The following is a 15,192-nucleotide window of genomic DNA, read 5'->3' as shown; positions in this document are numbered from 1 at the left end:
AATGCCCTCGCTGCGCTCTCCGCCCCCGCCCTCGCCAGCCCTGCGCGGCTGGACCATTGGCGCCGGCGGGATCAGGGGTGCGCGCGACGCCGGCCTTTCGGGGAGGGCGGGGCTTGGAGCCGGGCTGCGCTCCCGCCCGCGCTCTGCCTCTGCCCCGCCCCCGGACGCGCAGCCCTCAGCCCCTCTGCGGCGCGGCGGCGGCGGCGGGAGGGGGCGCGGGGCGCGCGCGTGGGCGTGGCCGGCGGGCGTGGCCGGCGGGCGGCAGGAGGCGGGGCGGCGAGCGCTGTCGCAGTGAAAGCCCGAGCGGCGGCGGCGGGGACGGCGGCGGAGGCTGCCCGGCGGCTGTGAGCGCGTGTGGGGCGCAGGCTTGGCGGCGGCGGCCCGTCTGGAGCGGTCGCTGCGAGGACGACAGCTGCAGCGGGGGAGGCGCGGCCGGGGCTGCGCGCTCCGCGGAGCCGGCTGGGCCGGGAACAGGTGATCCCAGCTGGAGACCCGCGCCCTACCGAGTTGGAGGGGCGGGAGCCCGCGCTCCTGGGCGCAGCTGCAGCTGCCCAGCCGCGGCTCCGGACTCGGGCATCCCTGCGCTCTCTGGGGTCCGGGGAAGCCCCCTACCCCCGCAGGCTCGGAAGTGCCTTCTCCTGCTCCCTGGCCGCTCTTGGCGCCCGCTCGGCGGCGGAGAAAGTTGTGGACGTGTCCCGATAGTCGAACCGGGCGCGTCGCGACCGGGCCGGGTGTGCGCGCGCTTGGGGCGGTGCTGACACGCCTGCCCCCCATCACCTCGGTCCCCTCCGGAAACTGCTTCTGAAGCTGAAACTTTGGGCGCTGACCAGCGCAGGCGGGAGCCCGAAGGGCGGAGGGCGGCTGGGTGCGGGCCTGCGGGCGCCCCTCGGCGCGGACAGCCGGGACGCCGCGGACGGCATGTGACGGCCCCGGAGGCCGCAGCGCGGGAAGGCGCGGGCCCCGGCGCGGCGGGGAGGGCTCGGCCGGAGGGGAGGCTGCGGCGCGCGGCCGGTCGCTGCGGGCCCGGGCCCCGAGCCGTGCCGCTCCGCTCGCCCGGGCCCCGCCGAGGCCGCTGCGCCCCCGCCTCCTCGCGGGAGGACTCGCTCCAAACTCCCTGAACTTCGGGGACAGTCCCCCGAAGCGGCGAAACTCTTCGGGTTGGCAGCCCTGCCCAGGGATCCCCATCCCGGGCGGCGCTCCGGACGCCCTCTCCTCACCGCGGCCCCGCAGACACGTGCCGGGACTCTGAGGGCCTCTGGAGCCCCCGGCCCAGCCAAGATGCTAATGAGGAAAGTGCCCGGCTTCGTCCCGGCCTCCCCGTGGGGGCTGCGGCTGCCACAGAAGTTCCTCTTCCTCCTCTTCCTCTCGGGTCTCGTCACCCTGTGCTTCGGGGCCCTCTTCCTGCTGCCCCACTCCTCTCGCCTCAAGCGCCTCTTCCTGGCCCCCCGGACCCAGCAACCTGGGCTGGAGGTGGTGGCCGAAATCGCCGGCCATGCCCCAGCCCACGAGCAGGAGCCGCCTCCCAACCCGGCTCCTGCCGCGCCGGCCCCGGGCGAGGATGACCCCAGCAGCCGGGCCAGTCCCCGCCGCAGGAAAGGGGGGCTGCGGCGCACCCGCCCCACCGGGCCCCGCGAGGAGGCCACGGCGGCCCGGGGCAATAGCATCCCGGCCTCCAGGCCCGGGGATGAGGGCGTCTCTTTTCGCTTTGACTTCAACGCATTCCGGAGCCGCCTCCGCCACCCGGTCCTGGGAATGAGGGCCGATGAGAGTCAGGAGCCCCAGAGCCGAGTGCGAGCCCAGCGGGAGAAAGTCAAGGAGGTATGGACTCAGCCCCCCCAATTCTTCCCACCAATTGCCCCCACTAAGGAGAAGATCCTCTTTCCCTTGCCTCAGTCACTCCTGATCCCGGTGCTCCCACCCCTTTCCCTTGCCTCAGTCACTCCTGGTCCCGGGTCTACTTATGGCCCTGCAGACTGCACTTTGCACCTTCCCTTTTCCTCCCCAATGTCCCACCTTCTCTTCTCCCTACACAGTTTCCCACCACTCGGGTCAGTTAATTGTCCCCACCGTGACAGATGGCAGCTGAACCCCTAGACCAACTGCCCCCTCACTCCCAGACTCTGGTCTGTCCTGTCCAACCTCCAGCCCCAGTGAGCTCCACTCCTTCCCGTTGCGGAGTTGCTAATGAGAGAGGAGTTCAGATTTCTTAATGCACCCGCTTTTTGCATTTATGGACACAGAGTCACTGATTCCATTCTTTTTCTCTGTGTAACCTTAAGTCCAAAACCCCTGTAGGACTTGCTTACCTGAAAACACAGGATTTAAGGGGATATTTGGTGTCCTGCAAATATTTTGTAATCTAGTAAGCAACCTACAAACCAGAGGATGTTGTGCATTCTGTTTCTATTGAACTTTGGAACAAGTGTACACGATTGTACATAATTGCATGTAATGCAGGAAGAGATGATAAAGCAGTGGTCATGTTACAGAAGCTCCGAGGTTATTGGCTTAATGAAGCAAGTCTTGAGCTGGTTCCCTGTAGGGATTGTAAAAGGACGGATTTAGAAGGATCACTTTAAGTCTGAGTCTTAGTTTAAGAAATCAGAAGCAAACACAAGCCTCACAAGGCTTGAAGACAGTTGCCAGTTTGCCACTGCTGACTAAATATTCTGCTGGACCACTGTTAGAACTGCCTGCGTGCGGATGGTGCCCAGCAATGCAGAGGGGGCTGCAGTGACACCCCCAGGCCACGAGGGGGCCGTGGGCAAGCTGTGGGCCAGGGTCTCCTCCCTAGAAACGAGAGGATGCTCTCCCCTCCCCATAGACTCAAAGGAAAGAAAGGGCTGCTTTTGCCTGGACTTTTGATTTGCTGCAAAGAAGTCAGCAGGTCGGCCCTGATTTCGAGGAAGAGCAGGCGGCAAGGATCAGGACCTGCTCTGTCAAGACCTGCTCAGAGCCGATGGAGAGCTTAGCCAGATTATCCCCTTCTCCTTGTCTGAACTATTCTCCCTTCCAGCGCCCACCTCTCTTCCTCTTTTTCTCTCTGCTGTTACTTTGTTTGGAGACTTAACTAGCAATCGCAGGACATTTTGTGAAGTTAAGGAAGCCACAAGGAAGCTGAGTGCTTGGTTTGTGTGTGTGTGTGTGCATGTTTGTGTGCTCTCAGTTTCCCGATTCCTGTTGAAATCTCAGGTTGATTGAAAGCTGGAACTTGCAGCAGCTAAGTAAGGGGCATTAATTTCTCCCTTTCTTGTTAAGGAACTAAGCTGTTGAATACTCAAAAGCACCACCCATAGCTCTTTCTCAAAGCTGCTTCTGAGCACAGTGGCTCTTTTTGCCTCTCTCGACTTCCTAGGAGGGCAGTGACCCCCAGTGAAATTACATATAAATTGCATGCATGCAGTTTTTCATGGGGCATCCAGAGGTGCTATCGGATTTTCAAACTGATCCCCCAAAGGGTTAAGAATTGGCCGGGCACGGTGGCTCAAGCCTGTAATCCCAGCACTTTGGGAGGCCGAGACAGGCGGATCACGAGGTCAGGAGATCGAGACCATCCTGGCTAACACGGTGAAACCCCGTCTCTAATAAAAAATACAAAAAACTAACCGGGCGAGGTGGTAGGTGGCCTGTAGTCCCAGCTACTTGGGAGGCTGAGACAGGAGAATGGCGGGAACCCGGGAGGCGGAGCTTGTAGTGAGCTGAGATCCGGCCACTGCACTCCAGCCTGGGCAACAGAGCAAGACTCCGTCTCAAAAAAAAAAAAAAAAAAAAAAAAAGAATAACTACTGTCCTCCTCAGAAGAGCTGCTCTCTGTGTTTGCACTTAGATGGTGGTCCATTTCCGAATGCCTGGGGCTGTGAGTCATGGCAAGAAGGGCGGGCTGGCTAGTAGGAAACTTGATTTTCCCTCTCTGTGTAAGACAGTTTCTTTTGCCAGCAGAGTCTTGGATGATGCTTGCTGGAGTGACTGGAGGGTGGTAAGAGGGGTGAGGATTCTGTGCTTTGCAGGTGGGTATAAAATAATGTGATGGGAGAAGGTCTAAGTTGGTGGCCAGATGTCTGGATCTTTCTAGCTGGCATCTTCTTGCACCCCCTGGTACTAGCTGGAGGCATGCTGCATGTACTTGGAGTTAGTGTTCAGCTAGCCCTCTCTTACTAATCTTGAAGACCTTAAGCTTCTCAGAATGGAGAGGACTGGTTTCTGTGTTTTGAAAGCTATTGTCTCTTCAGGCTTCCTGCCACTGACCATGCTCCCATTACAACCTGAAAGATGTAGAGTGGTTTTTGGTTTAGTTGTTAACACAGTTACCATTTCTGCTGTCCCACCCCAGGAAGAATGCATATGATGGTTGCTGGAGGATGTCTTTATTTCCTTCACATTTAAATTCTATCTGCGTCATGCCCAGGGGTAGATCATTTTAGAAAGGTGCCTGTTTTCACAAAAGGGACTGTTGCTTTCCTCTCTGGTTTGTTTATTTCCAGACATGGATTGATTAAATCCAAGGAACAGAGAGGGGAGCTGGCATCAGTTATAAAAGGCCCTGTTCTTATAAGATTTTAAAGTGAAAGTAAATATCAGGAGAGAGTCAGAGAGGGTGATAAATGAGCATGAGTGAAAACTGGACGCTTGGACTCTGGATCAACACCATGTATTCGTGAGCATCCGGAGAGATGGACATGGTCAGCAGGTCTGTGTTGATAAGATGGTTGAGGCTGCAGGTTCTGGACATGCATACGTCAGGAAACACTCTGTCACTAGGACCAACTGTTTTTTCTCACTTTCCAATTTTGGAACCTTGGCAAAAGCAATGTGGTGGAGAGAGGAGACCCACAGGATATGGGTTGGAGTTTCAGCTCACTCTCAACTGTCTGACTTTGGGCAAGCCACCTCTCCTTCCTGGACCATCTTGTAAAATGGGGTGAAAGAGAGGAGAATAAGCTGGTTATAGACCCTCTTGCTTCTGGCCCTGGCCCTCTAAGTGAACTGCCAGTCTGGTCAGGGACTCCATAGCAGCTGGGCTATCCGAACTCTGTTTTGAGATATCTTGTACTGGAAATCAGGGACAATGGTGTGGTGGTAGTGGTGGTGTTGATGGGGTGGTGATATTCACTGCTGTATCTCTGTCTAGCACCTAGCCAAGAGTAGATATTCAGGCTGTTGATTAAGTTAATTATTCCCATTACCCTCAGCTTGGAATCATGAAGAGTAAAGGTGTTGGCTAGAATGTAAAGGGGTGAAGACTTGGTAGTAGCCTTGCCTTTCAGATCTAAGGATAATATAGGAAATGAGGGATGTCATTCATAGGCGGGTTGCCTATGGATTCAAGTTCAAACAAACTTGTCTCACACATGGAAATGGACAGCTTTTTCGGGTTATATCTCAGTGGAAGAATTCAGACTGCCTTGGGTCCTACCCATGATTCTTGGTTGTGTTTTTGTTTGTTTGTGTTTGTTTTGTTTTGTTTTTTAAGACGGAGTCTTGCTTTGTCGCCGAGGCTGCAGTGCAGTGGTGTGGTCTTGGCTCACTGCAGCCTCCGCCTCCCAGGTTCCAGGTTTAAGTGATTCTCATGACTTAACCTCCCAGGTAACTGGGATTACAGGTGCCCCACCACGCCTGGCTAATTGTTGTATTTTTAGTAGAAACGGAGTTTTGCTGTATTGGCCAGGCTGGTCTCGATCTCCTGACCTCAGGTGATCCACTCGCCTCGGCCTCCCAAAGTGCTGAGATTACAGGCACGAGCCTCCGCACCTGGCCAGTGCTTGGTGGTGGTTCTGGGGAACCTGTTCCTTCCAGTGAAGGGGGCTTGTTATAAAAGGGAATTAGGCTGGCTGGGGCACTGAGAATGCGTTGGGACTTGCCCTTGACCATATGGTGTTTTCAAACAAACCACAGAAGGGCTCCTTCCTCTGGTCAGATGCAGCACCAGCACCACTCCAGAGTCCAGGGCTGGGCGAGGAGAATGTGGATTGAATTTCCCCACCTTCCCTGTGCTGTTGTCCCAGTGTTCTTATAAACCACTGTATGCTGCAGTTCTGTTAAGAATCCAAGCTGGGTCAAGTCGTAGCTGTTCCATCAACTCTGATTGGAAATTCCTGTTTATTACTGGACCTCAGTCTTCATGGTAAAACCAGCAGGTTGTCATTTAGGGGACCCTTCTCTCTCCTCCACTTCCACCTCTTTACTGTTTTGTTTATGGATCTGCCCAAGCACCTAGAATAGGGTCTGACATTTAGTTGGAACTCAGATACTTGAATGAATGGCTACATTAAAGATGTATAAACTAACAGTTAAGGTTGCTAGTGGCTGAGGCTGGGTCTTCTCCCTCAGGGTACCTGGAATTCCAAGGAGCCTCAAAGTAAGAGCTATAGTCAGGTTTAGAAGCTTAGCAGCTCAGTGACCCAGCAGGCCTTTTAGAAGTTGCAGCAATTTTCCGAGGGCAAATCTGACTTGAGGGAGTGGAGGTGGCACCCATGAGTAAAATCTGTCATGCCTAGATAGCAGGCGTCGGAGGGTGCCTGTGATTTGGCAGGGAGCGCCCCAGCTCCTGCCCTTTGTGCCTGCTGCGTTCAGCCGCCAGGGTATTGCTGGTTATGATCTGTGACAGTGTCTGAATAAGTCATCTTGGCAAATGATCTTTGCTCCCCATTAACGGGCTGGTTCGTTAGTCATGTGTGGTTTTTTTTGTGGTTTCTCTGTATATCTGATTTATTGTCACTAGTGCCAGGGACAGGTAGGAAAATTAAAAGGCTTTGTAGCATGTGAATCTGAGCCTGTGAGATGTTCAGGATAATTAATATTAGGAACAGCTCAGATTTAAATAGCTTTCCTTCAAAGAGCTCTGTTTGACTTGCAAATCCATTCAAGATCCTTTCCCTCCTCCCTGGTCCTTCAGTCTCTTCAGTTTCCCTCTTGTCCTGCTCTACAGTACATTTAACATAGGTGGAGACTGGCCTGTAATAACTGAACAGGCCCCTTGCAAAACCCTTATATCCTCAGCCCAGCCACACGCCTCCTTCTGTAGGACGGAGTGCGCAGTTGAGTAAAGCTTAGTACTTGTCCCTACCAGGTATACAACTTAACTCCCACACGTTGGTTGGGTCTCTGTTTTCATTTCCAGTTGTACCATTTGAGGGAATTAGGCATTCCAGGAGCAATTGCTTCTCAGGCTCCGTATTCTTAACTCTTGTCTTTAGTGTTAGGGCTAGAAACAAATGGACGATTTTTAAAAGTTACTGCCTATTTCACAGTACAGTTAGCGGAGGGAGGAGGGGATAAGAATATAGATTCTCCTGTGGTTTTCACAGTGACTTGATTTACATCTGAGTTCAAGAAATGCTTTTTCTCTAGCTTTCCCGGAAGACGGATCCATTACTCCACCAAAAATAAATATTGCGATATGTATCAGGCATACTTTGCTCAAAGGGACTTACATCTTTTCTCTTATTGAAAAAAATAAATCAGGCTTGCAGATTGTAAAGCCTCCGTGCAGGGAGCTGCTTGGTAATCCAGGTGAGCACCCAGCCTTGTGGATACTGACTCTGGCTTGGAGAAGAAACCTCTCTTTGCATCCTAAGTTGAATCTGTGTTAGAGGAAGTGTTGGGAGCTTTAGGCTATCCCTGCATTGCTTTCATTGATGAAATTGGGAAGGGTTTCCCAAGGGAATGATGGACGTAGGATAGTTGCCTCAGGCGAGCTCGTGGATTTATGATTACATTACTTGAAAATAGGAGCCATTCATGGAGCAGGGACAAGTTCGTGAGTCAAGGATTATTATTCCAGTTCTGTGTACCTGCAGTCCAAAAAGACCAGGCTCATCCAAACAATAAGCCCTGGTTCTTGATTCCCTACTATTCCTGGACCAAGCAAGGCCTTTATGCATAAGCATTTGCATAATTTGGGGAAAATAAACAACAAATATTCTTAGCTCTATATTTCCATGCAGATGATGGTAAGAAGCCAAATTGGAGACTCCTCAAAGAATTCCAGGGACTCAAGGACCTTAGCCCCCTCCCTCTTCCTCCTCACTCCCCCTTCACTCTGGGGACTGGTCAGTAGCTCTGACAGCAGGGTTTTGGATGTCTTAAATGTAGAGTTGATGCAACTGAGATTGCTGTTAAGTTAGACCTGCTTTGGTGTCTCCACCCTCACAGAGAAAGGAAGCCACAGAGACCACAGCCTCAGTGTGGGGACTCAATTGCAGGTGTTTCCTCTGCTAGAAGGCTGTTACTAAGATTTGATTGAGAGCTCCCCACACTTGGCAGGCAGGTGGTCAGAACAGTTCTTACTCTGAATTTCTTGGAATCTTCTTTAATTAAAGGCTACCACCAGGGCAATTGTCCATCTGTTTTAGTACAGTACCTTTAGTGGTAACTTTTACAGAAGAAACTTTGATATATTGATTAGTGCCCGCCTTGATAGATGACCAATAATTGTGCTTTTATCTGGCATCTTCTGGGAGTCAGCTGCTCCCAAGGTGAACCTTCTGGGCAAACAATTGTCACTAAATAGCAACCATTTTCAATGGCCAAATAACAGAAAGTTTTTCTCTCCTCCTCCCACCTCTGCCATCTTCTTTTTTTTTTTTTTTTTTTTTTTTTTGAGACGGAGTCTCGCTCTGCCGCCCAGGCTGGAGTGCAGTGGCCGGATCTCAGCTCACTGCAAGCTCCGCCTCCCGGGTTTACGCCATTCTCCTGCCTCAGCCTCCCGAGTAGCTGGGACTATAGGCGCCCGCCACCTCGCCCGGCTAGTTTTTTGTATTTTTTAGTAGAGACGGGGTTTCACCGTGTTAGCCAGGATGGTCTCGATCTCCTGACCTCGTGATCCACCCGTCTCGGCCTCCCAAAGTGCTGGGATTACAGGCTTGAGCCACCGCGCCCGGCCTCTGCCATCTTCTTAAACCTCATGCTGAACACAAATCATTCTTGCTGGGCTCGTGGTCGCCGTGAAATCCACTGTGGATGTGGCGATGTCCTGTTGAGGCTGATGGAATGTGTCACTAAGACTGTTTGCGTCCCAGCTTTTGTTCTTTGTGATCTCGTCTTAGTTTTTACACAACCACCTTGTGTTGTAGCTACCATTTATTTAAGTATAATTAATTAATACATATAGTGAAATGCACAGAATTTTTTTTTTTTTTTTTTTGAGACAGAGTCTTGCTCTGTCTCCCAGGCTGGAGTGCGGTGGCACAATCTCTGCTCACTGCAACCTCTGCCTCCCGGGTTCAAGCGATTCTCCTGCCTCAGCCTCCTGAGTACCTGAGTACCTGGCACTACAGGTGTGTGCCACCATACCCAGCTGATTTTGTATTTTTAGTAGAGACGGGGTTTTGCCATGTTGACCAGGCTGGTTATGAACTCCTGACCTCAGGTGATCTACCTGCCTTGGCCTCTCAAAGTGCTGGGATTACAGACGTGAGCCACACCCGGCCAAATGCACAGATCTTAAATACACAGTTTGCTGTATTTTCAGAAATGCAGAAAACCATGTAGACCACAGTCCTATCATACACAGAACATTTCCATCATCGCAGAAAGTTCCTCTGCTCCTTGACAGACGATTAACCCATCATCAACCTCTCATCTAGCCCCAATCACTGTCTTGATTTCTGTCAGTTGAGATTAGTTTTGCCTGTTCTAGAACTTCAGAAAAATGGAGTAGTAAGCCAGGTACAGTGGCTCATGCCTGTAATCCCAGCATTTTGGGAGGCTAAGGGGGGAGAATCACATGAAGATAGGAGTTCAAGACTGGCTTGGGCAACATAGCAAGACTATCTCTCTCTCTCTCTCTCTCTCTCTCCTCTCTCTCTCTCTCTCTCTCTATATATATATATATATATATATATATAAAATAATCAGGCGTGGTAGTGTACACCTGTGTTCCCAGCTACTCAGGAGGCTAAGGTGGGTGGATTCATTGAGCCCATCAGTCTGAAGCTATAGTGAGTTTTGATCAAGCCACTGCACTCCAGACTGGGTGACAGAGCGAGACCGTGTCTCAAAAAAAAGAGAAAAAAAAAAGTAAAAAATAAGTGGAATAGTACAGTACATGCCCTGTGGAAAAGGCTTCGTTCATTGAAGACAGTAATGAAATTGATCCATATTGTGTGTATCAGTACTTCATTCCTTTTTATTGTTGAGATGTATTCCATTGTGTGATTATACCCCAGTTTGTTTATTCATTCACCTGTTGGCCTTTTGAGTTGTTCTGGCTATTGTGAATAAAGCTGCTATAAACATTTTATGTACAAGTCTATGTGTGAGCATATGTTTTCATTTCTTTTGTATAACTAGGAGTGGAATTACTAGCCCATAGAGCAGATGTGTGATTGACTTTATAAGAAACTGGAAGCACTTTCCCCAAGTAGTTAGACCATTTTATATGCACTGGCAATATGTGAGAGTTCTGCATCTTTGCTGACACTTGTTATTGTCAACCTTTTTAGGTTTAGCTGTTCAAGATGGTATGTAGTGACAGTTTGTTGTGGCTTGAATTTTTGTTTCCCTGTTAACTGTTGATACTGAATGTCCTTTCATGTGTTTATTTGCCTTTTTTTTTTTTTTTTGAGATGGAGTCTCGCTCTGTTACCCAGGCTGGAGTGCAGTGGTGCGATCTTGGGTCACTGCAAGCTCCGCCTCCCAGGTTCGCACCATTCTCCTGTTCCAGCCTCCTGAGGAGCTGGGACTACAGGCGCCCACCACCACACCCAGCTAATTTTTTGTATTTTTAGTAGAGACGAGGTTGCACTGTGTTAGACAGGCTGGTCTCGATCTCCTGACCTCAAGTGATCCTCCTGCCTTGACCTCCCAAAGTGCTGGGATTACAGGTGTGAGCCACCGTGCCCAGCCATTTATTTGTTATTTGTATATCTCTCTTGTAGATGTCTATTTAAAACTTTTGTTCCTTTTTAATGTCAAAAACTGGTCTGTTTACTGTCTTATTGAATCGCAAGAATTCTTTACATATTCTAGATACAAGTTCTTTAGCAGATATATGTATTATAAATGTTTGTTCCCAGTCTGTGGCTTGTCTTTTCATTTTCTTAATGGTGTCACTCAAAGAGCAGAAGTTTTAATTTTTATAAAGGCCAGTGAATCAGTATTTTCCTTTTGATGAGTGCTTTCTGTATCTACTTTTAAAAAACTTTGCCTACCCCAGGTTATGAATATTTTTTAATTCCAGAAGCTTGATCATTTCAGTTTTTACATTTAGGTCTTTCATTGACTTCAAGTTAATTTTTGTATATGATGTAAGGTAGGAGTTAAAGTTCACTATTTTCTATTTAGATGTCCAGTTGTTTAGCACTATTGTTGAAAAAAACTTTCCCTGCTGAATTGCTTTGATACCTTCGTTGGAGTAATTGACTGTATACATGTGGTTTTGTTTCTGGACTCTTCCACTCTACTGATTTATCTTTTATGTCAATCCATGCTTGCTTGCTTGCTTTTTTTTTTCTTTTTGACAAAGTCTTGCTTTGTCGCCCAGGCTGGAGTGCGGTGGCGTGATCTCAGCTCTCTCCGCTTCCCGGATTCAAGCAGTCTTCCTGTCTCAGCATCCCAAGTAGCTGAGACTACAGGCATGAGCCACCACGCCCGACTAATTTTTGTATTTTTAGTAGAGACAGGGTTTTGCCATGTTGGCCAAGCTGGTCTTGAACTCCTGACCTCAAGTGATTTGCCTGCCTCAGCCTCCCAAAGTGCTGGGATTACAGGCGTGAGCCACTGTGCCCAGCCAATCCATGCTTTCTTGATACTATAGCCTCATAGTAAGTCTTGAAAACAGGCATTGTGATTCCTCCATCTTTGATCTTCTTTTTCAAAATTGCTTTGGCCATTGTAGTTCCTTTGCATGTCTGTATACATTTGAGAACAAATTTGTCACTTTTCATGAAAAATCTTGCTGGGAGGCTGGGCATGGTAGCTCACACCTACAATCCCAGCATTTTGGGAGGCCAAGATGGTTAGATCGATTGAGCCCAGGAGTTCCAGACCAGCCTGGGCAACATGGCAAAACCCAATCTCTAAAATAGAAAATAAAAGAAAAGAAATAAAAAAAAAAAATTAGCCAGGCATGATGGTGCACACCTATAGTTCCTGCTATTGGAAAGGCTGGGAGGTGGGAGGATCACTTGAGCCTAATGAGGTTGAGACTGCAGTTAGCCATTATTGCAACACTGTACTCCAGCCTGGGCAACAGAGTAAGTCACTGTCTAAAAAAAAAAAAACAACCTTGCTGAGATTTTGACTGAGTTTGTCTTGAATCCATAGATCAAATTAGAGAGAGTTGTTATCTTAACAATATTGAGTCTTTCATTCTATGAATGTAGTATCTCTCTCCATTTATTTAGATTTTCTTTAATTTCTCTCAACAGTGTTTTATAGTGTTTGTGTTCAAGAGAGCTTGAACATATTTTATTAACTGTATCTCTGTTTTACTTTTTAAATACTGTAAATGATATTCTTTATTTTTATTTTTAAATATTTTTAAATTTTCATTTATTTTTATTTTTATTTTTGAGACAGAGTTTCGCTCTTGTTGCCCAGGCTGGAGTGCGATGGCGTGATCTCAGTTCACTGCAACCTCCACCTCCCGGGTTCAAGCAATTCTCCTGCTTCAGCCTCCCAAGTAGCTGAGATTACAGGGGCACACCGCCACGCCTGGCTAATTTTTGTATTTTTAGTAGAGACGGGATTTCACTATGTTGGTCAGGCTGGTCTCAAACTCCTGACCTCAGGTGATCCGTCTGCCCCTGCCTCGAAAGTGCTGGGATTATAGGCATGAGCCACCACCCCAGCCATTTAAAAAATTTTAATAGCTTTTGGAGTACAAGTGGTCTTTGGTTACATGGATGAATTATATACCAGTGAATTCTGATATTTTAGTGCACCCTTAACCCAACTAGTATAGATTATACTCAATATGTACGGTTTTTAAAAAATCCCTCCCCCTTCTGAGTCTCCAGAGTCTGTTATATCACTTTGTGTGCCTTTGTATAATCATAACTTAGCTCCCATTTATAAGTGAGAACATACAGTATTTGGTTTTCCATTCCTGAGTTACTTCACTTAGAATAATGGCCTCCTGCTACATCCAAGTTGCTGCAAAAGATGTTATTTCAGTCCTCTTAATGGCTGAGTAGTATTCCATTGTATATATATACCACGTTTTCTTTATCCACTTGTTGGCCAATGGACACTTAGGTTGGTTCCATATCTTTGCAATTGTGAATTGTGCTGCAGTAAACATGTGTGTACATGTATCTTTTTCATGTAATGACTTATTTTTATTTGAGTAGATACCCAGTAGTGGGATTGCAGGATCGAATGGTAGATCTACTTATAGTTCTTTAAGGAATCTCCATACTGTTTTCCATAGAGTCTGTACTAATTTACATTCCTACCAGCAGTGTATTAGTGTTTCCTTTTCACCACATCAATGCCAATATCTATTGTTTTTTGACTTTTTAATAATGTCATTCTTGCAGGAGTAAGGTGGTATCTCATTGTGGTTTTAATTTGCATTTCCCTGATGATTAGTGATGTATAGCATTTTTCATGTTTCTTGGCCATTTGTGTATCTTTTTTGAGAAATGTCTATTCATGTCATTTGCCCACTTTATTAATTAATTAATTTACTTTGAGACAGGGTCTCCCTCTGTCACCCAGGCTGGAGTGTAGTGGTGCGATCTTGGCTCATTGCAGCCTCCGCCTCCCAGGTTCAAGTGATTCTCCTACCTCAGCCTCCTGAGTAGCTGGGATTACAGGCGTGTGCCACAATGCCAGGCTAATTTCTTGTATTTTTAGTAGAGACAGGGTTTTACCATATTGGTCAGGCTGGTCTCGAACTCCCTACCTCGGGTGATCTGCCCACCTCGGCCTCCCAAAGTGCTAGGATTACAGATGTGAGCCACTGCACCTGGCCATTTGACCACTTTTTAATGGATTTTTTTTTTTTTTTTCTGATTGGAGTTTCTTGTAGTTTTTAGACACCAGTTCTTTGTTGAATATATAATATGCAAATGTTTTCTTCCATTATGTGCATTGTCTTTTTACTCTGGTGATTATTTCTTTTGCTGTGCAGAAGCTTTTTAGTTTAACTGGATCCCATTTATTGATCTTTTTTTTTTTTGAGACAGAGTCTTGCACTGTCGCCCAGGCTGGAGTGCTGTGGCACGATCTCAGCTCACTGCAAGCTCTGCCTCCCGGGTTCACGTCATTCTCCTTCCTCAGCCTCCCGAGTAGCTGACACTACAGGCGCCCGTCACCTCGCCCGGCTAGTTTTTTGTATGTTTAGTAGAGATGGGGTTTCACCATGTTAGCCAGGATGGTCTCAATCTCCTGACCTTGTGATCGGCCTCCCAAAGTGCTGGGATTACAGGCATGAGCAACCGTTCCTGGCCTCTATTTTTGTTTTTATTGCATTTGTTTTTGGGGTCTTAGTCATGAAGTCTTTGCCTAGGCCAATGTCCAGAAGAGTTTTTCCCAACATTATCTTCTAGAATTTTTATGGTTTCAGGTCTTAGATTTAAGATGTTGACTCATCCTGAGTTTATTTTTGTATAAGCTGAGAGATAGGGATCCAGTTTCATTCCTCTACATGTGGCTAGCCAGTTTTCCCAGCACCATTTATTGAATAGGGTGTCCTTTACCCTATTTAAAAAACAAATGTTTTTATATGCTTTATCAAAGATTCGTTGGTTGTAAGTATTTGGCTTTATTTATGGGTTCTCTGTTATTTTCCATGGGTCTATGTGCCTACTTTTATACCAGTACCATGCTGTTTTGGTAACTATAGCCTTATGGTATAATTTGAAGTCTGATAATGTGATACCTCTAGATTTGTTGTTTTTGCTTAGGATTGCTTTGGCCATTCAGGCCCTTTATGTGAACAATGATGTTGTTATTTTGTTTGGAATTGCATTGAATCTGTAGATTGCTTTGGGCAGTATGGTCATTTTCACAATATTGATTCTTCCAATCCATGAGCATGGGATATGTTTCCATTTGTTTGTGTTATCTGTGATTTCTTCCAGCAGTGTTTTGTAGTTCTCCTTGTAGAGAAATTTTACCTCCTTGGTTAAGTATATTCCTAAGTTTTTAAATTACATTAAATTTAATTTAATTTTATTTTTGCAGCTGTCGTAAAAGGGATTGACTTGATTCTTAGCTTGGTTGTTGTTGATGTATAGCAGTGCT

At 47.8% G+C, this 15,192-nt stretch overlaps 1 protein-coding gene across 3 annotated transcripts in view; it reads left to right on the top strand.

Annotated features, from left to right (window-relative positions):
* The first annotated feature begins 285 nt into the window (after window positions 1–285).
* The window catches only part of MAN1C1 (mannosidase alpha class 1C member 1), a 178,871-nt gene continuing 163,964 nt past the window's right edge, over window positions 286–15,192 (top strand). For all 3 annotated transcript variants that reach the window (XM_033227730.1, XM_033227729.1, XM_033227731.1), the window contains exon 1: window positions 286–1,818. In XM_033227730.1, the coding sequence (XP_033083621.1) occupies window positions 1,279–1,818 (540 nt within the window). In that variant the 5' untranslated portion in view covers window positions 286–1,278. The remainder of the gene's footprint in view (window positions 1,819–15,192) is intronic.

This window comes from Trachypithecus francoisi, unplaced genomic scaffold, assembly GCF_009764315.1.
Source record: "Trachypithecus francoisi isolate TF-2019V2 unplaced genomic scaffold, Tfra_2.0 Lachesis_group12, whole genome shotgun sequence".
In the NCBI taxonomy this organism is placed as follows: Eukaryota; Metazoa; Chordata; class Mammalia; order Primates; family Cercopithecidae; genus Trachypithecus; species Trachypithecus francoisi.
Note: the sequence above shows the minus strand (reverse complement) of the source record. Positions and strands in the feature narration are given on the sequence as shown.